Source organism: Xiphophorus couchianus, chromosome 11 (genome assembly GCF_001444195.1).
Source record: "Xiphophorus couchianus chromosome 11, X_couchianus-1.0, whole genome shotgun sequence".
NCBI lineage: Eukaryota > Metazoa > Chordata > Actinopteri > Cyprinodontiformes > Poeciliidae > Xiphophorus > Xiphophorus couchianus.
In genome coordinates, this window is record NC_040238.1 from 8,883,591 (window position 1) to 8,907,281 (window position 23,691).

General features: G+C 36.3%; 2 protein-coding genes across 3 annotated transcripts in view; one reads left to right on the forward strand and one right to left on the reverse strand.

Moving 5' to 3' along the window:
- Positions 1 to 1,642: 1,642 nt before the first annotated feature.
- Positions 1,643 to 16,001, reverse strand: arl10 (ADP-ribosylation factor-like 10). The gene is made up of 4 exons (XM_028031658.1): positions 15,697 to 16,001; positions 9,511 to 9,694; positions 5,470 to 5,645; positions 1,643 to 3,113 (listed from the first exon to the last, which is right to left on the reverse strand). Exons 1-4 carry the CDS (start codon positions 15,832 to 15,834, stop codon positions 2,940 to 2,942), a joined length of 672 nt encoding a protein of 223 aa, XP_027887459.1. The 5' UTR covers positions 15,835 to 16,001; the 3' UTR covers positions 1,643 to 2,939.
- Positions 16,002 to 19,372: 3,371 nt separating this feature from the next.
- wwc1 (WW and C2 domain containing 1) overlaps positions 19,373 to 23,691 on the forward strand; it is a 38,838-nt gene continuing 34,519 nt past the window's right edge. Inside the window, exon 1 of one of the 2 annotated variants that reach the window (XM_028031203.1) lies at positions 19,373 to 20,376. In XM_028031203.1, the coding sequence (XP_027887004.1) occupies positions 20,258 to 20,376 (119 nt within the window). In that variant the 5' untranslated portion in view covers positions 19,373 to 20,257. The remainder of the gene's footprint in view (positions 20,377 to 23,691) is intronic. The other variant, XM_028031204.1, reaches the window with a different exon arrangement.

A 23,691-nucleotide genomic window follows, 5' to 3' on the forward strand; every position in this document is an offset into this window, starting at 1 on the left:
TTCACTAAAGGAATGCTACACTATTGCATTTTAGGAAATGAAAGTATCATTTGAAAAAGCAATTTGTTTGCATTTTTATGTATTTGTAATGTTTTAAAAATTCCTTAAGCGGTTAAATGACAAATATGCAAAGTGAAAATTTTGTATCTTATCCGTTATCCGAATGATTGATTCCTAAGATAATCGTTAGTTGGAGCCCTAAGTTACGCAGATTTTCAGGAACTAAGATTTTAAACTTGTTTGTTCAAAAGTTTGAAATAGAATTTTTAAAGCTTTGAATCTTTAAGATGTTAAATACTCCCGTGATGGACAGTCAGAGACATAATTCACATAGAGGTGCAAATATCAAGAAATTTCCAGTTCTGATCCTGCGGGAAAATATTTTGTGATTATCTTACGAACTCTAGAGCCCCCTGACTGGCTGTGATATCACGAATCATCCACAGAAATCCCTCTGATATAACAGCTGTACAAGCTGGAGGGTTTTGTTTGTTTCCGAGCTCTCGTCCCGACTGCGTCACGTTTTTCCCTCTCACCAGTAAAAACACTGACATTTGTCTAAGAGAGCACTTCCTGCTCGACCGGTTGGTGAACTTTGCCCCAGGCCAGGTATGTTGGCCTATAGGTTTATCGACTCGTGTTTGCATTGATCTGGTCTGTCAGCAAACGGAAGAAAAGTTGTTTTCCAGCTGCTTCACAAGATAACGTGCCACTTGCTGGGGCTTGTAGATCGTTATGCAACCAAACCTTCTGAGTTGTTCTCTGGTCTCTCTTGCTCAGATGTTTACTTGGCTGGATAATTTAATGTACTGACGGGAAACAGACATATTTTCTCATAGATGTTGCCATTCCTACTTTAAGAGTAGAGACCCCTCAAGTTTAAATAATTACCCCCTTAATTCAGACTCTGTGTTGGCTGAGGTAGGTGAATTTTGTTTGTAATCATTTAATTGAAATACATTTTACCAATTTATACCACGTCAACTCTTTAATCAGGCTTTGTTATTGTCCAGTAACTTGATTTGGCTCAATTATTCCTCAGACACCAAGTAAAAATCAATGAGTACCAGGCAACAAATATTTGACCATAATTTTAAAGAGGTAAAGCCATTCAGCAGTCATAAATGAATAAAAATAGAGTAAACAGTAGTTTTGTTTATGCTGTTAGCTAAGTGTTACATAAGCAATGCTAGTGGGTTGGATGTCTACACCACTGATAAAACTCATTAACATTTAAAATCAATAATTTAAGCTAAATAAACAATGTTCCACATGGACCTAATCTAAATCCTGTTTTTTTCTGCTTTTATAAATATTTTACAGCAACAAAACTGAAGGGAAATAGATGATTTGTATTATGTATCCAGTTTCCTTTATAGAAATTTAAATTCTCTTATTAGAGAAAAGGAAAATTCAAAAGTTTAAAATTTGTACATGGATTGATTTTCTTGTCACTTAGATATCTTTGATTGCTTCCTGTGTTCTACTCTGATCATGTGGGAAGTAATGGAATCATTGTTAAATTACTCGACGTGTTCCTCATCAGCTTTCAAGGACAATTTAATAGCAACTCATTTCATCTAATCCTGCGTTGGTCCTTTTTTGAGACTTTTTTTGACAGTTTCCTAAAGAAATAAAATGATTTTCAGTCATTCAAACTATTTTATTTGCACAGCAGCAGTCAACAGAAAAGATAAGATTCACATAAGTTTATTTAAGTTCAATTTTAAACTAGAATACAATCAAATTTCTTTAGACTAAAACATGTAATCAGCACAACATATAGAGAAAGAATACAAAAAAAAGCACAAATAAATATAAAATCCTTTTTTAGCTACAAATTACATTTTAGATGTCAGATTAAAGTTACAGCAACGCTTTACCTAATATATCAATTCAACCTCATTTGTGTGAAAGAGAAGGTCTCTATGTTGCAGAAAAGACTGGAAATTGTACAATTTATTACTGATTGTCTTCATTAAAAACATTTTTTATATTCATTATTTTATGCATAAAACAAAAAAGTCTAATTTACTTTCCAGCGAACACTAAATTGTAAACTTGTACAAACATAAGTGGTGTCAAAACTCCAGTAAAATGATAAAGCAATAATTTTGAGTTTAAAACAGTGTTTAAAGTTGATTGTTATTCCTATAGTGTGTAATAATATTCCATAATAAATCAAAGTGGGTATCTGGTTCATTTTCAAAAGCTCTCAGGTAAAAGGTAAAAATATGCTAAAATGAATATTCAGGAACTTTTTATCAAACACCTCTTGACCTTCTACTAAATTTGCGATTTAGCTCTCTTCGTAATATCTTTGCATATTTACCAGGCTAACAAATGCTGGGAAATTACAAAGTTAAGAATATTATGTAATACAAACACTTAAAGTCACTGGAAATACATTTAGTTTCCCCTTAAATACAATTGCCAACAGCAAACTGTCTTTATATAGCTACAGCAAGGCTGTTGTATAAAGTGTTATAGGCCTCCATTTTTAATCTCTATCAATAAAATATCAACACAGGAGTCAGTAATTATCCCCTTAGGAAATCATTTCATAGAGCTTGTGTCATTCATTAATCTACAGGAGAATGAACACTTTAATCTCTTCTCTGTGCATAAAAACATCTACAAGAAACCAACAAAAAATATGTGGCAGCTCCAGATAAAATGTTACAATGTCTTGGTTAAAAATGACTTAGCTTTAGTAGACCTGGTACAGTTTGACCTGATTTCATCAAAACTTCATCTCCTATTTCACATTTTGTGTTCCTCCTCTTCTTCTCCTGTTTGTATGAAAGCTCCATGGTGGCGGAGGATTTTCCGTCTATCACCTCCTCGTCCGGCCCAGACCTCTCACCAAACAGGAAAAGGGGTGAACCATGTTCTTACAGGCTCTATTTCTGGCTCAGTTAGCCCATGTCCATGTGAAATCAGACGAGCTGTAGGATGAGGTCCTGGACGGTGTCCAGACCTTGGCAGGCCTTCCTCTTGGCTTCCTCGGCGTCCAGCTGGGCAGCGAGGAGGAACAGCTTCCTGTCATCAGTCACGACGTCCAGAGACAAGGCTTCGTGGAGTTCTGCCACACTCAAGGCGTTCAGTTTATCCTGTGGCAATGGAACATGAAGAGTGCATTTTTAAAACAAGGTGTCCTGCTAAAATACCTAGCTAGCTAGCAGGGCTATGTTACCGTGAACCATTGGTTACTAAAATATTTGATAATTTTCAACTTGCATCTTAAAATGAGTTTTAAAATGAGACAGTCCAAGACTAACATTTGCTTTACAAATATTGACTTTTTGTTGCTTTGCTAACATTTAGCTTAACACATTATGACTATCAAGTAAATTTAGCCAATTTTGAGTTATATTAGCATTAGCATCAACATTATCATATCAGTCTGTCTTTCATCAACATAAACTCTATATATGATTATAAAAAGAAGTTTCATAGTTAGCCATTCTTGAAACACTGGCAATTTGCCCAAAAATTCATGCTAACTATATATTCATATGATGCTGCTGTTGCTATTTCTCTAGCATGCAGCTAACTTAGGTGAGCAACTTCCATGTTTTTTTTAAAATATTACTTTAATATTAATGAACTGATTTTGAATCTTCTAGCGTTGAAACTATGTATTTATATGTATACACAATTTGAGACTTTAGTTTTACCAACTAGCTTGAAAAACAAGGACATTAGCCTACCGTTTAAAGCATTTTTAACTTATATATAATGTAATTGGATTGAAGAATTTGAAAATTCAATAAAATATGTTTTAGGTGAATTTTAATCAATCTCTAGGTCATTTTCATGGTGGTGGAAATACCTAAATGATATTACCTAAATACCTAAAATGATTTAAATCCTCAATTTAATCAAATGGTGGATAATCTTAAACAAAGGGAAGAACACAAATCCTAACCATTGTGTCAGTATATAACTCCATGTTAAATTTATTAATGGTGGCTGCTGTTTTTGTTCAAGCTCATCTCCATGAAAGCAGTGATTGCATTACAACCCTCCTACAGAGACCATTAAAGCCGTAGTTTCTGCCTTAGTTCTATTAACCGCATCCTACTCAACACACAAGTTCTTATTGTAATTTGACTAAATGTGATAAAAGGCAGGGAGGAACATTCTGGATGAAGCGACGACCTGTAGAATAGTCTTTTGAATGCTTTATTTAGCTGTTTTTGACTTAAATGATTCAACAGTTCATTGTGTATTTTAAGGTGCAATTCCCAACCTTACCATAATGCTCTTACTAAAAAAACAATCTTATACAGATTTTATAAGTCTTGAGGAAATATTCTGTTTGATTTGATTCACCTCATTAATTTTCCAGATGAAAGCAGAGAAGGAACAGTGTGTTAAACTCACCTGTAGAGTTTTAGAAAATGTTAAACACCACATTCTGCCTGAGCTTCAGCTACTGTGCATCATTACAGATCATTGTGCAGTTTGAGTCGAATTCATTTTAAGCTCATTATGCTGTCAGTCCACAGCAGCGAGAGGATGAAAGCTACGCTGCTCCGATGTTAGATGTGATAAATATTCCTTCCTGTCTCCAGGAGTCATGCATAATTCCAGAAGTGGAGCACGGAGTGAAGAAATATGAGCGGAGGAGGAAGTGTAGGCATGTTTATTTCAGGAGTTGAATTATTTCTGCAGGACAGCTAAAGAGGAAATTACTTTCACCTGCTTTATTAGTTTTATATACATTTTTTTAGATTCTTGTGTTATTAATTGCCGTCCTTTTATTGGTAAGAAAAAATGACTAAATTTACTGTCTGGTCCTGATTTCTTCACTTTTTTTTGTTTAAACATGACCATATGCCAAAGAGAAGCCCAACAGATTCATTTTGGGTCGTTTTCAGTGTTTCAGTGTGGATTGAAACATTTCTGGAAATGGTCAAGTGTGAACGCAGACGTCTCTAAAACTGACAACCTATTTTAGAAAGAATGTTCCCACATAGACAAGGCCCAAGGCCCTGTACATACAGAGACGAGCACAGTATAATTTTGTAAACGAATAAGAAAAAACTGAGCATCAACACGACAGGATGCAGCGCCACAGAAAATGTTGTAGTATGTATGCCAGGCCTTTCGGTGGCGCTGTAACACTGCTAGAGAACAACACAAAAACCACAGAACAAATGGTTTGTTTGCGAGTGAGGTCCATATAGGATTAAGAGGATACATGGAGCTACGACGTCATCGATTAAAAAAGAAAAGACGGGCCGTCACACAAAGCATGAGACCAGTGTTATGAAATTTATCCACTATGGAACCTGGTTTCAAAAATGATCGTTTCTGGTCTCCCAAGATAACAAATCCATGTGAATGCACAAAAGAACTTTTGCAGATATACCTAAAACCATCTCCATGTGGACTGGGCCTAAGTGTTCACCACCAACACTGTTATTCCACATGAAAACAACAGTCTGTCTTGTAGTTTACCTGCTTGTTTCCCAAGACAACAACAGGCAGCTGTGGCTCCACCCTCAGGAGGCGGTGCAGTTCAGCCTTAGCCAATGGGAGGCGGCTCCTGTCCGACGAGTCCACCACATAGACTAGAATGTGGGTCCGTCTCAGGTAGTCCCCCCAGTACCGCCGCAGGTCCTCTCCACCACCAACTGCAGAGAAGAAACCTTTTCAACGTTATGCTGATGACTCAGTTCTACAAGTCTAATGAATCCAGTCAGTTTATCAGACTCCAAGCACATCTTTGTCTCATAAAACCATGAAAAATAAAGAAAAGGAAGGTTTCAGTGGCATAGTCAAAGTATGGACTCAAATGTGATTGATGAATGTCATTGATTCTCAAAAATCTGGCAAACAACCTGGGCCAGAATACCTGTACAATAATTAAAATGCTAATGCCAATAGCTGTTGCTGTTAAAGGTGGTTCAACCATTAGTTTTAGGGGATAATTACTTTTCACTTAGATTGTAATATCTTTTTTGTCTCTAATAAATTAAACCATGATTTCAAATCTACTTCTTCTATTTACTCTGTTTATCTTTGTCAAAAATGAATTAGTTTGATAATCTGAAACATTTAACTGAGCTTTAAAAGCTCCATTGAGAGAAAAGGATATTTCTGCTGCATGTTTCATCCCGTTCCTCCAGGGCTTTTCCTCTGCCGTTTCTGTCAACATCCTTTACCGCTTCGGGTCCCACTTTAATAAATAAACGGACAGTTTGACAAGCAGAATTTGATAAGCTCCTATAAACAAATTGGCCACAGATTTATTCCATTTTTGTTGCAAGAAGAATGAGATCCGATTTCCAATAAAAGAGGAAACGAGCTGAGGCCCATCCTCATGGGAAATTGGTTTGTAGAAGAAGACTTGGAGGGAAATCTAACAGCTGAGTTCCTCTGTCTTTATGTAATATGTTGTTTTCCTATAAAAGAATGGCCTTAAGACTTCAGTGTTCCACACTTTTTTTTCTTCTCCTTTCAAGAAGAAACTGTGTGGGTTTAATTGGGTACACCTGTCATTTATTCCTGTGCAGCTTTGTTGAATCTGTTTACAGAAACAGAGCGCAGTCGTTTGTCATTTTCTAAATATTACATCCATAAAGTCTTAAATTCATTTAAAAACACACCCCAATAGTGCTCCTCTATTAACCCTTTTACAAAGTTTTTACCAGCATTTCACTGATAATAATGATCTCAGCAGATGCTGAGTTTCACCAGGTGTTTGCTAATTGCTGCTAGCTAGTCTGAAGGGGCTGAGAGTCGCAGGGGAGGGGAATTCAGTGATGCAGAATCTTGGAAGCTTAGAAATTGTAGCTCTGATGAGGAACTGCACCTTGAAGGCAGAGCTAAGTCCACTCAAGCATTTTACACAGCTGAATAGTTGCCATGGAGATTAAAGTATTTCTCAGACCTGCATAAAAAAATTAAAGCAACACTCCAGGTATGGTTTTGGTGAAGGAATAACTTCATAGCATGATGTAAATCAAGTCAATTTTACATAATACTTCTTTTATGTTTAAAACAAGAATCTTTGTTTTTGCACATAATGTTTGAGTTTTTTAAAAAGAAATGATGGGGAAACACTAACATCTTGTAAAACCAATGTTTTGTTGAGCCACAGACGTCTGTTATACTTAAAACAGAGTAACAGTAAATGTTGACAACTAGCTATTGCTTTATTACATTTTTTGTTGCATTCACACCATATTAGCATTCCTTTTTTGGTTAATATGGTTAAAATAGAATTTAAAAGAAAAAAAAAGGAAAAAGTTGAATTAGGAAAATAATAAAACGGATGTCATAGGGCAATACAAAAGTCATATTCATTAGAAAAATAAAGAAAAGAACAATCTTTTGGGCCCCCAAACAACCTTAGTCCTGGACTCCTGTAACTGTAAGCTCTTTCTAAAGTTTGGCCCTGTTAGCTTTGGTATGAACTGACTCCAGCAGGTCAAACTGCCGCCGCATGCTGCAGCACTCCGCACGCATCCCAACGTCACAGATTCAGATTCAAGCAAAGCAAAGTTTCACATCAACTGGAAGCTCTGATGTCTGCAGGCGCTCGGCGGTCAAACCGATCTCTCTTCACACGCTGCCAGCCATGACTTTTGGTCCCCACCGGCGAGTATCAATTAGAGGAGGTTGCTAGGAGACTGGGGCAGTGATGTACCTCAGGCTGATGTGATCTGGCAGCCGTAAATACCTGCTAACCAGAGGCGATGTGGAGTCTGAACGCGCCGCTCAGCTGGGTGCACTCATTAGGATGCACACCCACACGTGCAACATGCAGCATATGACTGTGAAGGAGGTGGGAGTGTTCGTGATGATGAAGGTCTCTGCAGCAGCTTGGCAAGCCTTGTAATCACCCAGGGAGGTGGTTAGCGTCCGCCTCGGCTGCAGAAGTTCAGCTTGTTACTGCTGGTTGTTTGTTATGTGGGCTTTGGCAGCCTGTGCTTCACTGCAGAACAAGCGCTAGGTGGAAAATGCACGGATAATTACGAGTCTGTTTGGATGTTTATAGGATCTCCCAGCTCTGACTTTATGCCTGGAATTGGATCTAAAGTTCAGCTAATCTGAACTTTGACACATTCCTTGTATCTGAGTTTGCTTCCTCTAAGATGTTTCCAGTCTGTTGTGTATTGTAAGCTGTTATCTGGGCGCGGTTTGCACGTTTGACTCATTGAATGACACCAACTCTCGTTCATTATTCTCCACCTTTCATGAGTTTTAAATCTGTACTCGTCCGTTAAGAATCAGAAAACCTAAACCAAAAATGCTGAGTAAAGATTTTAGCCAAAATGGTGATTGAACTAGGGCTGAAATGATTAATTGTGATTTGTAAAGTAATAAATAAATAATGTAGTAATTGATTAATCATTAACTGGAGTATGCAGAGTAAAAAAGGCAATTTGCTAAAAGAAAAGCCCAACATATTCAGAGCAGTAATTATGCCAAAACTATAGAAAAGCAGCAAGTGGTTTCTGGAAGGAAAGTCAACAACATAACACTTTGTCTTTTCCAGGAGCCATTGTACAGCACATACAGTGGTAAAACCAGCCAACCAAATGTGCTGCCGCTCCACTTGGGTTGTTAGGTAACAGGGCAGGGTTTTGCTGGGGTTGGTAGGTAATGGCAAGATGTCTGGTGATTTGTGACTTTACATTATGGAGATTTTTGAAAAGGCTAATTTTGCAGATACCAAAACAAATAAAGTTATTGTCAAAAGTCTGGATGGTTTTTAAAGAGTGTTCTGCTTTAGAAGCAGTAGAAACCCAACTGGAAGAACAAAAACGTGCAAATGTGGATTTTGCATAACATGCCCTCTTTAACACGCAAAACCATTCAAAGTTTTGAATCTACAGTCCAGTTCTTACTCTAATTAAATGAATTCATATTTAGGTTTTTGTTGGGTTGGTATATCAAGGTTTCTGGTGATTTTTGTTTTTAAAAATTGTATTTTTTGGCCCGCAAGTACTTTTGAGATGACAATTTTGACCCAGATGACCAAAGGTTTGGACAGCCCTGCTCTAATGCAACATTTGAAGGTGATAACTCCCATTCAGGTTGCAGGATTCCCTCCGAGATGAACCACCTCCCAACTTGCCTCTGCATCGGCGTCACAGACACAATGCTGACATTTGCCGCTCAGCGTCTGAAGCGCTCTGAGTGGGTGGCGTCCGTGGGCTTCTCTCACTGAGATGAGAAACTGATTAGATGTTCAGATCATGAATAAATCAGTCGCAGAGCATGACGCACTCCTAAAACTCAATCTCAGGCCTCAGGATTTTACGCTCCCACCATTACTGAAAAGAGTCATTATTTTATTTCTGCTGCCTTTCGATACAGCTACATTTTTCAGGCTTTAAAATGCTGTTTGAGAATCAGACGCAGTCTAACTGGGGCTGTTTTAGTCGTTGATCAAATAAAGGCCCCTGCTGTTCAGAACCGAGGGGTAATTTCTGCCTTTCATGCTCTTAAAAAAGAAATCCACACAGAACGGGATGAAAGGAGACCTACTCTCCAGAAAGTCGAGCTGACAGCTGGGAGCATCCAGGCTCATGAAGTTGAACCCGCGGGTGGGCCGGCATCGGCCCCTTTTGGCTGCCGACTCCCCGGGGGTCAAACCCTGCAGCATGCTGCTCTTCCCGGCTCCATCCAGGCCCAGAACCAGAACCTGCCGCTTCTCGCGCTCCTCTTCCTCCTGCGGGCGGAGTCAGAGAAATCAGATTAAACACGTTCACACGTCCCCCTCAAGCAGGGGGATTTATGGTGGAGAAAGATGAGATTAACATTTTAGTGTTTGAATATGAACGTTAGGCTTTTCAAATCATGGCAGAGGGATGGATGGATGGATGGATGGATGGATGGATGGATGGATGAATGGATGGATGGACGGACGGCTGGATGGATGGCTGGATGGATGGATGGATGGATGGATGGATGGATGGATGGATGGATGGATGGATGGACGGATGGATGGATGGACGGACGGATGGATAGATGGACAGATGGATGGATGGATGGATGGATGGATGGATGGATGGATGGATGGACGGACGGACGGACGGTCTGATGGATGGCTGGATGGATGGATGGCTGGATGGATGGACGGATGGATGGATGGATGGATGGATGGACGGATGGATGGATCATTGGAACATCAACTTAGAAGTGTTGACACAAATTCTCAGTTTTTCTGGACTATGGGTTGTTCCAACACCTTAATTTGCTTTTATCTAAATTCTTTACAACAACAACAACAATAATAATAATAATAATAATAATAATAATAGGCAGTTCTAAGAATTCAGAGGGGAACTCAAATATTCAGATTTTTTCCTCATGATTTTTGTGGTCTGGGTTTCCAACTCCTGTGAATCCCACAGAGTCACTTTAATTATTGGTGTGAATAATTTTACAAAACCAGTGTTCTATGAACTATGGAGACAGAACATCAACTATCCAACAATAACCTCTATTTTAGGCAAGTAAACGTTTGTTTTTGTATATAATTATCAATAACAATGTTAATAACTGCTCCCATGTTCATATTTATATTGTCAACTGTGCAGAGTTTGTTCACAAACTGCATTAGTTTTCTCCACAGTCCTAACAAAGATAACTGAATCAGACAGGATCATCATTTATGCATCAATATGCATCTATTACACACTCTAACGTTTTATTTCACTTTAATGATCAGAAGTTTGAATCAGCGGAGAGCAGACTCATATCTTGCCAGCATTGCACTGATAAATGTGCTTATTGATCACCAGGAGTTCTCTCCTTTTTAGGAACCCAAACAAGCTTTGGTTTAATTCCAGCTGTCAGTTAAAGTTAATTAATAATTCATATCAGCTCTTTTAGAGCCAAAACTCATCAGCTCTGTCACTAGAAACATTTCCTCACTTTGCTGCTGCATGATTAATCTTGATAACTTTAAAATTTGTACATGTTTTTAATAAATTCACAATGAAATGGCTGCAGCTGCTGCAGAATAAAGCTTTCTAAGATCCATGGATGGTAGTTTGCATGTTTAATGTTTGCCCAGTGCTGCTGGGGAACAGCAGGTTCTTAAACGTTCGATGCTTGGCTCTGTGTATTCCTGGTTGAGTTGGAGATAAATTCCAAACCCTGACTGCGCAGAAATCTCTCTAAAGCTGCTGAGGCTGTAGCGATGTTTGCCTGTGTCTGCATGAACTTTATTATTCCAGCTCGATTTTTAATCCCAGATTAAATAGTTTTAGCTAAAACGTAATATTTCTATAATTGTATGAAACTTTTTTGACCTCTCTGTCAGCGATTAAGCCGGACTAAACTTTTGTTTGCTTTATGTCAGTCTGAATGACCTAAATTATTAATATTTGCTACATGAAAGAATAATTAGAGAAACATTGGTTAATTTACAAGTTTACACATTTTTATCTGGATGAATTATAGAATTTCCAACAAAACTGAGACCAGTGCTTTGTGACAAACATTGTCCTTCAAGGTGACTTATTATGCTTCCTTTAACAGGTTAGTTTAGATCTATGGTCTGTATTAAACATGTTCATTACATTTTGTACAAAATCATTCTTATACAATGAGATTTCTGGACAGTTCTGCCTATTTTGAGTCTCTTTCAAAATGAGCTGTTAGGGCCTCTTGTCTCTGTAAATCCAAATAAGGTCATGCTCAGAAATACAGTGAATTATAGAATTCATGTGAGGACATGGGAAAATGGCTGCAGGGAGATGCACTTTTTTGAGTTTTGTGCCTCTGGTACAGCACATACCCGCCAGTGAATGGGAGTGTTCAATATGTCAGAGCTTATTTTGCAAATGTGTTTCCATCTCCACTTTCTGACATTAACTATTTTTTGGAAAAGCCAGAAGTCACCTCAAGCAAATTTAATAGTTTTTATTTATATCAGATGTTGATATCAGCCCAAATTTTTATATCCACGCCTAATTTCCACATTTTGTACCAAAACACTTTTCTCCTTTCTAAACGCTTTGATCTATGGACATTTTTATGGCTTTTATATCTTTTTCTTGAATTGTTTGAACAAATGAATCTTCAGGTGACTAGAAACTGTAACCCAAAGATGAACCAGACTTATGGAGTTGTGGATTTCCAAAACATGTCACACAAAGAAGCGGTGTGTTGGAGGTGGTGCCTTTAAAATACATCTAAATACATAAATCTCTCATCTTTCTGGCATTCAGCAAATAGAAATCATTTTGCTAATCCTGAATGAAGAAATGGTAAACATTTAAACTGCCAGCATGGATTCTGCCACATCATGTATTATAAAATCCCACTTCGCTCAGACTTCTGCAAAATGAGAAAACATGCTGATGAGGCAGTTTTATTTTTAAGTTTGGCTTCAGCTGAAAAAACCTTTCCGCTGGAAGATAGCAGCTAAGATTATAATCTGAAGCTTTTTCAGCACAAAATCCATTGATTGGCTCAGAGTTTATTCTGAGTGGAGCATGTTGTTTGGAAGTTGTTGTTTGCTATGTTATGTTCATGAAACATGAAAATCATTACAGCAGAGTGCTGATCTGAAGGACGGCTCCAACCACGTTGGGTCTTTGCAGATATTTGAACTGGTGGTTATTAGGTTTTCTTTCTCTAGAAAATCCAATATTTTTCCATTTTTCCAAGCTAATTTTTATTTTTCCACACTGATGCAAACCTGGAAACAGCACGTAAAAGCAAATTCCAGACTTTTGATTTTACTTAGGGGGTTTCAGAGTACAGGGGAATTGGTATGAAATGATTAATTTGGTAATTGATTATTCTGAAGACTAATCAATTAATTTGATAGTAAAATGATCATATTCTGCAGATTTTTCATTTAACCACTTAAGCCTTTTTATATAATTTTAGAAATACATTAAAATATGCAAATAAATAAATAATGAATTTCCTTTTATACATAAAATATTAACATTTTGCTGTTTAAAATGCAATTATGATCTTTCATTGAACACTTGATCCTTTATAGTAAAGGATGAATCTGCATCTAAAAAATACTTATAACAACAATATATGAACAGCTCAGCCCTTTTTGATTGACTTATCATTACATTTTAAGGCTGATCTGTTGGTTATTTTTTGGATTGACCGATTGGATAGCAAAGGGTGCTTCATAGAATTTGTTTTCTCTCTCTTTTACAGAATTTGAACCAGGTGAAGTTAAAACTATGCTACTTGAGCAGAACATATTCACAGACAAAGAAGGGTTTCTTCATCTTAAATGAAAAATTTTGATTTTGATTTTTTTTTTTTTTTTTACACTTTTGGCTTAATTGCTGTTCTCTGAGTGTGTTGTTCTTTTAGGAATATGGCCCAATCATGAGTCTGTATATTCCAGTTAACCTAAGTAAGTTAAGCCCTAAGTACACCTTGGACTTATAAGAATCTTTTATTGTGTTATAACCTCAACCTCTAAAGTATTTGAAGAGGACTTAATGTGGTAAACATGGTACATAATTGGTGCATAATTATGAAGTGGTAGAACATACAAGATAGGTCTTTTTCTTTGTGAGTGTGTGAAGGTGTTTGTGATGGTTTATAATGAAGTTTGTGGCTGCAGTTGGAAAAACACTCACCTAAGATGGACAAAAGTCAGGAATGTGAAAAATGCAGTCCAGTCAGATTGGTCAACCTGTCCTCTGTCAACAGTCCAAGCTGTTATCTTGCATATTCAGGTTTGTTTAAGTTACTTTTTCCATTTTAATATCTAAGTTAAGGTCATGATGGGTGTGTAGTCTACAGATCCTTCTAGCAAATTCCACACCGCCATCTTTAACCCCGCGACTCTGTTCGTCCTCCGTCTCCTTGGAACATTTCGGCTCCAGGAACAAAAACACAACCCCACGTTGGGTCTCTGCCAGCCAGAGTTATCCTCTGAAAATGGACTGATACATTCAGAGATAAAAAACAAGATTAGAGACATGCAAATAGATTTTACTGGGAGATTCATGCCAAAGTTCATTAAGGAAAACTAACATTTCTCTGCTCCCAAGGAAAAATGAGACAAACTCAGTTTAACTTGGCCTGAAACCGTTGAATGAAAAAAAATTGGCACAATGTTTGTTTTAGGGCTGAAGCGATTAATCATGATGAATCGATTATTGAAATAATTCTCAACTACTTTAGTAATGAATTAATAGTTAACTGGAGCATACAGACTCATAAAAGGCCATTTGTTGGAAGAATGGCATGTTCAAGGCTATAATTTAGCCAAAACCATACAATAAATATACACATTTTGTATTTGAGATTAGAAAAAAAACAACCTTATTTGTCTACAAATATGTTCTACTCAGAAGTGGCAGTTTTAGCTTTTTATTTGGTTCAAATTATGTAATAAAAAACCTCAAAAACTTCTATTCAACACCTTTTGCCCTTCAACTTTTAATCCGTCAAATAAAAATAAAAATAAAATAGAAATCAATTAACGGACCAATAATCAAGCATACACTACAGAATGCTATGTTATCACATTTTAGGCAATAAAATGTTTATTCTTTTATTTAAAGGAATTGAATTGTTTAATGGGATCTTTTAATATATTTCTAATTTTGTATTTCACAATGAACAAATAACATGTTCATTTTCTTATTTAAAAGAAGGAATTTGTTTGCATCTTGTAATATATTGTGTTTAAGAAAAGCTTAAGTGGTCACATAAAAAATATGCAGAATGTGTCAAATATTATATCTGATTAATTATCTGAATAATTGATTAATTGTCCGAATAATTATTCAAATACCTGATTAATCGATTACTAAAGTTCTAGCTAGTTTTTTTTTTTTTTTTTTTTACAGTTTATTAAAAGAGAATAAATGGAGGAATAGCGTCCCTAATGTTGTTGTCCTTTATGTGTCCCATGTTCAGAAGACAGGGAGACATGTGTCCTCATGTCATTCCAATCCTGGAACTGTAGAAACATGTGAATTGTTCATAACAGACAGAAACAAGATTCCTTGGATCATCCATCCAGAATACATCCAACCATGCCATCCATCCCTTTGTCTAATCCAACTGACTATCTAACTGTCCAAACAGATTAGACTACCCATCTATGCATTTGTCCATCCAATGGCCCCTTCACTCATCCATCCATTTGTCCGTGTATCCATCTGTACTTCCACCCATCCTTCAATCCGTTAATCCAATTGTCCATTCATCAGTGTTTGTCCATAAAACTCTGTCCCTCTATCCTTTCTTTAATATCTATTTAGACACCCCTCTATCATATCCAGCTTTCCACCTGTCTGCGTATTTGTCTTCCCAATCCATCATCCGTTCACCCAACTTTCCATCAATTTGACTCCCTGCCTCTGTCCTCTACTCATCATCTCCATCCATTTCATTAACATTATCATCATAATCATCACTGTTTTACTTGTCTTCCTCCTCCATTAAAGTTGTCTTCATCATCACTTATCATATTTAAATTATCTTCACAATCACCGTCATAGGTATTTATCATCATCTTCCTCACAGCATGCCACTTTGTAATTGCCAGAAGCCTCCTCCTCCTCATCATTCTTACCGTTCTTGTTGTTTCCAGTTGTAACCTTCATTATTCAGGGATCGGGATTCTGCGGCGTTTTTTTTTTTTCCTTTTTAATAAAAATATCGCCTGAAATAACTTGAGCAGCTCTCTTTTAATTACTAAAGAATTACAGCAGAACCTCTCACCTCTGTGATGGTGCAGTACGCCGCCTGCGGGGACCATACGCGCCGCTTGTAGAAGTAGTTGAGGGCGATGAAGAGAGCTGAGCCCAGGGCGGCCACGGCGGCGGTCAAGGCGATGGAGATATGCCGGAGGAGAACCATGTGTGAGGTGGGCAGAACCGGAACCAAAGACCGGTGGACGGGAGCTTGCACGTGGAGCTTCCTGCTCCTTCAGGTTTCGCTGCCCTACTGACTACATGGGACCTCTCTCTCTCTCTCTCTCTCTCTTTCTTTCTCTCTCTCTCTGCCTGTTTTTGTTTTCGAGAAGCGCGTGAAAGAATATGGAAATTTGGTGCGTTCGAGTGTGGCTCGGAAACTGCGAGCGTCTTCTGGTTATAGCGGAATTAAAGCAGTTAGACCTTCTTTCCGTTGAATCTCAATTAATTTAATGGTTTTATTTATTGGATTAATTAAAGGTTTATTTATTTGTACTTTAACTTTGGCTGCTATTTTCTATGTAGTTTAAATCCCACTCACTTTCACTGACCAATATAATTCAAATTCTTGATATAATTATTTTTATGAATGAAATCAGTTTAGTTAAATAATATGAGGAATATTCATGTCCAATAAATAACATATGAAAAGGAATTACACATACTTCTTCATTACATTATTACGACGGAGAACGACGGCAGAAAAAATAAATTAATTACGAAAATAGTCAAAACATTACGAGAATAAGTGTGAGATTAAAGTAGAAATAATGAGATTGGTATTATGAGAATAAAGTCATATTACGACTTTATTCTCCAAATATACTTTATTTTCATATTATTACAACTTGTATTATTTTGACTTTATTCTCGTAATATTATGATTTTATTGTCAAACTGTCACTTTACTCTCGCAATAGGCTATTATGACTCTATATTCTCGTAATGATTTTATTTTCGTAATATGACAGTCATAGTGTCATAGTATGAGAATTATTATTCTCATATTATTTTGAATTTACTCTCGTAATATTAATACATACTTCTTGTCGTTTTATTGTTGTTTTCTTAGCGTGGCCCTGCTCCGTCGTACATTAAGCATATATTCTGTCTTAGAATGTTTTGAATGATGTAATATTAAAATTTTATTCTCTGGGTTTTCTGAAGTTTACAGTCATTGGGGATTTCTATAGCACGTCATAATATCTCTGTTAAGAAACTTTATGATGCTGATTTTATTTTCCAGCAGAACTTGGTAACTGCCCAAACTGCTAAAGGTAAGAAGCTGGTTCAGTGACCATGGTGTTTCTGCTCTTGACTGACCACCAAACTGACCTGAGCACTGAGGAAGATGAGGAACACCAGAAGAATGAAGATTACCTGAAGACAATTATAAAACCAATCTGGGCTTCCTGAACACCTTTTGAGTGCAAGTGAGTCTGCTATTTCTGTTTATATTTTTTATTGATCTTTTCTAATATTAAATTTTTCTGAGACACTGAAACCATACTCATAAAAATTACAAGAAATAAAAGCTTGAAGTATTTCACTCTTTGCAATAAATCTATATAATGCATGAATTTTACTTTCTGAAATGAATAGGGAAAAAACAAACTTTTTAGGATATTCACATGTGCATATCCTAAAAAGTTCAATATTTTTTCAATTTGATATATTATGAATATATATATTATGAATGTATATCTAAATATGTGCATCTTCTTAGATATACATTCATAATATATCTACCTTTAATATTTTATTAACTTGAATTAAAGTATTCAGTTATGAAAAACTCTCCAATGGGATGAAGGAATCTGCCACATACATATGCTCAAGTACAAATATTCTACAGAACTTGAAGGCATCATAACCACCACGATATAAGTAAAAGGATGTGAATGTTTACAAATTTGACTTGAAGTGCTGTCTTAAATTAAATAGGATATCAGTTTTGATTTGAAACTCAGGTTGGCCTGATTATGGTTTTTCCACCAGCATGGGGTAAACCCGGAGTTAGAGCGCCATCTAACGGCAGTTTCGTGCTTCACACGGAAATGGATTCAGTCAGTCTATAAAAGTTTAACTTTTAAAGACTGACAAATTTAAGAGAAATACATGTAAGGACATTTATTTTTCATATTTTATTCAGAAAACCTATCGGAGTATCATTAAAATCTAATGTTTTTAGTGTCTGACCTTAAACAATATACGAGGAATGTTAAACAGTTGAACCTATGGTTTTAAATATCATAATATCGTTCAGGGTAAATCATTTGTGCTTTTATAAGACTTAAAAATGAGGCAGAAGAAGAAAAGAGATGATTTTAATGAGAGTTTCTTCTTATGTAAGTTTTTATGTGGAGGTAATCCTCAGGGAATGTGGGGTTTAAATACCGCGATACTATATTTACTCAGCAGGGGGCGCTGGTGGCCTAATGCAGACGTGACTATCAGTGGACTGAGGTTAAAAACCCCCATCCTCCTCAGAGTGACCAGGTCAGGTCTGATGAGAGTAAGGAAAATAATCAGCGCACGATGGACAATATCTAAAAGTTGTATTTTTCAAAAATGGGATAAAATCCAAGAATTAAGGTCAAGATATTTTTTTTGTTATTGTCATTTCTCATTATTCTTTCATTATAATATTTTTCTAATTTCTGATGTTTTATTCATTTATTTTTGCATGATTTTGTTGTGGTTTCCTTGTTTATTATTATTATTATTGTACAATCTTACTGCAGCATAAGTTTAGAAGAATTGAACATCTTCTGAAGCAAATGTGTAAAAGACATTTTAAGGAAAATTTCAGAATTATTTATTTAGCATCTGTTCAGAAATCATACGTAAAATTAATTGAAAAAAATAATAAGAAGAATGATAATAACAATAAAATCTCTAAAATGTTTCACATGTATTTGTGTGCTTTGAAGTCATTGTGTGTTTAAATATGCATGTGTTTGTAAGGTTTGTGTAAATCTACACAAGTAAAACTAAACACATTTTAAAGAATATTTTTTAAATGACTTAAATTTATACACTCCAGTACCTTTTCTATATTACTACCGCAAAATTATTGCTTGTTGTATAATGTCTGTGTAAATACTACACTCCTTAATTTTTAAAGACTTTAAATATATAGTTATACAACTTAAAAACAACAAAAAATGTTCTTTGGAAGATATGTTTTGAATGCACATTAAAATATAGATATCATAATAAAATAAATTATAACAAAATTTTTAGAAAATTAAAAATTTTTCTGAAATTAAAACGATAATTACACAATATATAGGCATTTGTTCCTTCAAAAATAGCTTAATTTAAATAACTTGAATATGTTATCATTTACTTATTATTTTAGTAACAATAAAAAAATGGGACTTTAAAAAATAGAAGTAGCAATGATGCCTCTGTTTGGTTTTTAAAGCTGATAAGTCAAAATAATAAATAAAATAATCAAAAACAACAACAACAAAATAAAAAAGTCAAATTTAAAATATACATTTTTCCAATTGAACAAAATTCTACTATTTTTTCATCGCTTAAAAAAAATTCTTTATACTTTGTGTTGCTAATTTAAAAATCATTGAATGTTTTAAGATTAGGTTCAATAATAATGGATTGCCCAGGGGAGCATTTTTACAGGATGTTTTATTTTTAAGGACTGTATTAATCAACAGGTGTTTTATTTTGAAAACGGAAGCAGTGGGTAGTGAAAGCAGCCAGCTTTATGGCGGTGCACCGAAGTGATCGGGACTGAGGGAAAGACTTTACCGCCGCAGCTTCCATCCGTTTCCCCCAACTTCGAGCGGAGACTTTTAACTGGACAAGCGGAAAGTTTGCGCCGGATTTACGGGATTTAAGCCGCCGTGGAGATTCTCGGTACTTCTTTGTGACACGCTCGGGGCGGCTCGGAGTATCTGTACCCCCACCCCTCCTCCTCCTCCGCTGGCTGGCTGCTAGCCTCGGTTACCGCTGATCAACATGGTGGCCTGCTGGTGAGGAGAACCCCGGAGCTCCGTGAGGGGGAATTTTCAGTAACTCCATCCGCAGCCCGAACCGTTTGCGGCGGCAGACACCAAGGCTCCGGAGACGTTACCTTCCCGGTGGTGGTTTTATCCGCGTGTTTGTTTGGTGTCTGTGGCTCAAACGGCGGTTTTGTGGCCGATAAAAGAGCGTGTTCTGTGGACCGTGGGTAATTGGAGTTAACCTGAAAAAAGTTCCCACCAGACCGCCTGAAAGTTTCCCGACACGTTTGAAACCACACCGGACAACTGTGAAGGATTAATTTAAGCATTTTTATTTTCTTTAATGACGGATGCTGATGATTTGGTGAGCAAGTGCAGCCTCCTGGACCATTTCCATCCTCTGAAATCCTTCTCATTTTTAAGGTTCTCTTTCTGGGGATTATTATTCTGGATTATGGCATAATCCGAACCGCAGCAGGCCTGCTGATTTGGAAGTGAAGATCTGTTTTTTTGTTGTTGATGATGATGGTGGTGGTGGTGATGACAGAGAAAAGCGATAGTGTCCCTTCCCTATGATTCTGCCTAGAGAAGAGTTCATTACATGGAGACTCGCCTGACATGCCGAGGAAGGAGTTGCCACTACCACACGGTTGGGAGGAAGCCAAAGACTTTGATGGGAAAATTTACTACATCAACCACATTGAACAGTCCACCAGCTGGATCGACCCTAGAGACAGGTAGGACAGGTGTTTCTGACCTTTGACCTCTGACAGGTGGCCCTCAGCCCCTGATAAGGTCCCAGAAAACGACCTAATTCTGTCAATCCCAAACCTTATTTCTCCTATGATGCACTTCTAATCTCCTAAAGCGGTTTTATTCAGTAGTTCTCAGACTTTATGGAGAGATTTTAAGTGTCACCCATTTCTAGTTCAGTTTTCTATTAATCACATTGCAGCCACAAATTCCAGTGTATTTAATTGAAATTTTGATATGATTATATGGCCTAATCAAAGTTCATGAGATTCTGTGACTCTCCAGCCAATCTGAACACAAAGAACAACTTTGTTTTGATCTGTTGCATAAAATACTAACAGATGACAATGAATAATGTATTGAAACGTGACAATATGTGAAGAAAGCTCAAAGAATGGGAATATTTGTACCAGCAGCCTGACACACAGGGTCAATTTATTAATTTTTTTTTTTACAGAATTGATGAAGCAGTGTATTTAGTGCCTTAGCAATCAAAATTGGAGCAAAATAAAGTGGAAAGGATAATAAATAAACCAAAAAACATACAACAGCCTGAATTACAGGTTTAAAATTGATGCACAATTAGAATGAGGCAGAGATGGAAAACAATGTGAATGAAGCATTAAAAAGTTGTAAATTTACCGCAGCTGCAAAAATAGGAATACAAATGACAGAAAACGGGGACAGCAAATGCTGATGATGGAGACGCAAAGTGGCAAAAAAGAATACAAACAGTTTCTAACCCAAATAGTTAAAGTTGACACTTTATGAGCTGGATGGTTTTTTTATAACTTCCACATGACGCTAAGAAATTCAAGGTTTTAATTACTCTTTAAGAATTACAATATTTTTCAAGGACAAATGCAAATTTTTTTTCCTTCCCACAAATTTTAAACAAGAAGGGAAAGACATATGTTATTCATAAAGAACATGTTTCTTTGAATTAAAGTTAAAAGTGCAACCACTTAGTAGAAAATGACATTTCTCTTTTGTGTTTTCTCACCTCCATTTCTCAGCTTCTGCAACATATTTTCTCATTGGGTCTGGATACCAAGACATTCAGTTTGGTACGAGTTTGAATTTAAAATGTAAAAAAAAAAGTAAATATCAGGCAGCAAAAGTCTGTCGAGAACTTATTTTATAGTTGTTGTTTTTTTTATTGATTTGATGTTGACTTTTGTCCTTCAATTCCTGCAGTTCGAGCTTTAACAGTAATGTTTGACATTTACTTTTCTTGCTGAAGTGTCATCATTTGTTTTCCTGCTAAGTTCGATCCATTTGTTGGTTTTTATCGAGTCACATTTCTCCACATTTCATTGAAGAGTGTATAATCAAAGAACTGAACACTGATAGGGACGTCATCTGTCTGAATCAAGATGCAAACATAATGTAACTGGGACAAAGTATTCAGAGGAGTGGCTGTAAACTCAGAGGCTGTTTGGACATGCTAAATAAAAACAGTTTGTGCTGGAGAGGAACTAATATTTCTTGGTGTTGTTAAAATACAGATAATTGTTTTGGTCAGATCAGACCAAATGTAAAAGAAATGATCAAGTCTCATAGGGAAACTTGAAAGCAATACAACAGTTGAAAGCTGCTTCTAAAAATAAATATTGGATTTATGAAAGTTTAATTGCACCTCCTTCTATAGTTATCACAACTAGGGATTTATTTGTGTTGTATGATATACTGTATATTGAGATCAGTATTATTAGCTTATGTTTCTTATCTATCTTTTTACACATCATTATCGGCCTAATAAGAAAAACTGGGTGATATAAAAAGACTTGTTTATTTCCACCTTGTTAATTTTGAAGTTGAATCTGTTTTTCAACACCACAATATAGGTAAATATCAGTTTTGCATTAGTAATAACTGATATTGGTATGGCCCAAACTTTCCTATCAGTGCATCCCTATTCAGAATCTCTGGCAAAGATTCATGAAAAAATAACTGGAGTAAAACATGCTACTGGATCTTTTATTTATTGATTGGATAAAAGCAATCTCATTATGAAATGATAGTTTTTAACAAAAATCAAATGTGCCATCTTTATTAGAATTCCTAATAACTTGTATAAAATAAATGTGAATGAGGTATTTTTATAATTTGCATGCTAATTCTCTGAGTTGGTCAAAATGTCTACAACCGTTTAATTAGTAATCCTATAAATATGGATTAGGCAATAATTAATTGACACTTATCAAAATGGGAAAGAGGAGTTTAAGTAAGGCAGACTCATGTTGGTTTTTGTAAGTCAGGAAATGGCCTATGAGAAAATATCTGCATGGTAAGAGAGTAGCACTGCAGTTTAGGATCTCTAGGAAAATGTTCTACCATCACAAATAGTCATGTGGAGTTATGCTAAACATTACTGCAAGTTTAAATGGAGCCGTGTGCTATGGCACAGGAGCGTTGCTTTTCCAACACATTAGGCGTTTTGTGCTGATTCCAGAGTCAGAGATTGTGTCAAAAACTGAGGACTGCCTTTATGGGGGGACTTTGTCTTGCTTTCTGGATAGTTAACAGAAAGTGACATTATTACTGGTTTTGGTGCAACATAATGTTTTATTTGTTGTTTTGCTAGTCATATTACAGATGTGTCAAATTTACCGAAAACTCATCAGATGTTTTTGTGAATGAGTTTTCTCAGAGCGGGAGGCTAAACAACAGAGATCTTTGTCCTTCCTGTTGAGGTTGAGACACATTTTTTTCCTGCTGGTTTTGCTTTAACCACAATTTCTTCTTCCCCCCCAACTTGACCGGTTACTTAAGACCCCTCAGACTTTGGCACCGAATCCCTTTAATGGCTTACGTCTGGAATTTTGAAGAACTGTAAGCTGATTTCTGCCTTCATCATGTAATAATTTATGTAAAGATGAGACTTTATTCCTCTGTCACTGCAGGCGTTTCACCTTGTTGGCTTTTAAGTCTGCTGTGGAGAGTCGTCTCTGCAATAATCATGATTCCATCTTCCTTTACAGAGAAATGGTTTTTGCTTGTTCTGGGTTTGTTCAGTTTGTGTGAGCATTTAGGTATTTAAATTTTGTTGTTTCGTTATATATATATATATATATATATATATATATATATATACAGTACACGGTTTATACTGTGTGGTGATTTGGACAAATGAACCTAACAGTCATATTTTTGTACTTGGGAAGAAGTCCTAATATCCAGAGAGAACCCATGAATCCTCTGGGAGAATGTACAAACTGCATATAGAATGACCCCAGACTGGGGTTCAAACCCAGGACTTCCAGCTGCAATGCAGTAAGTTGTAATACTACATCAAC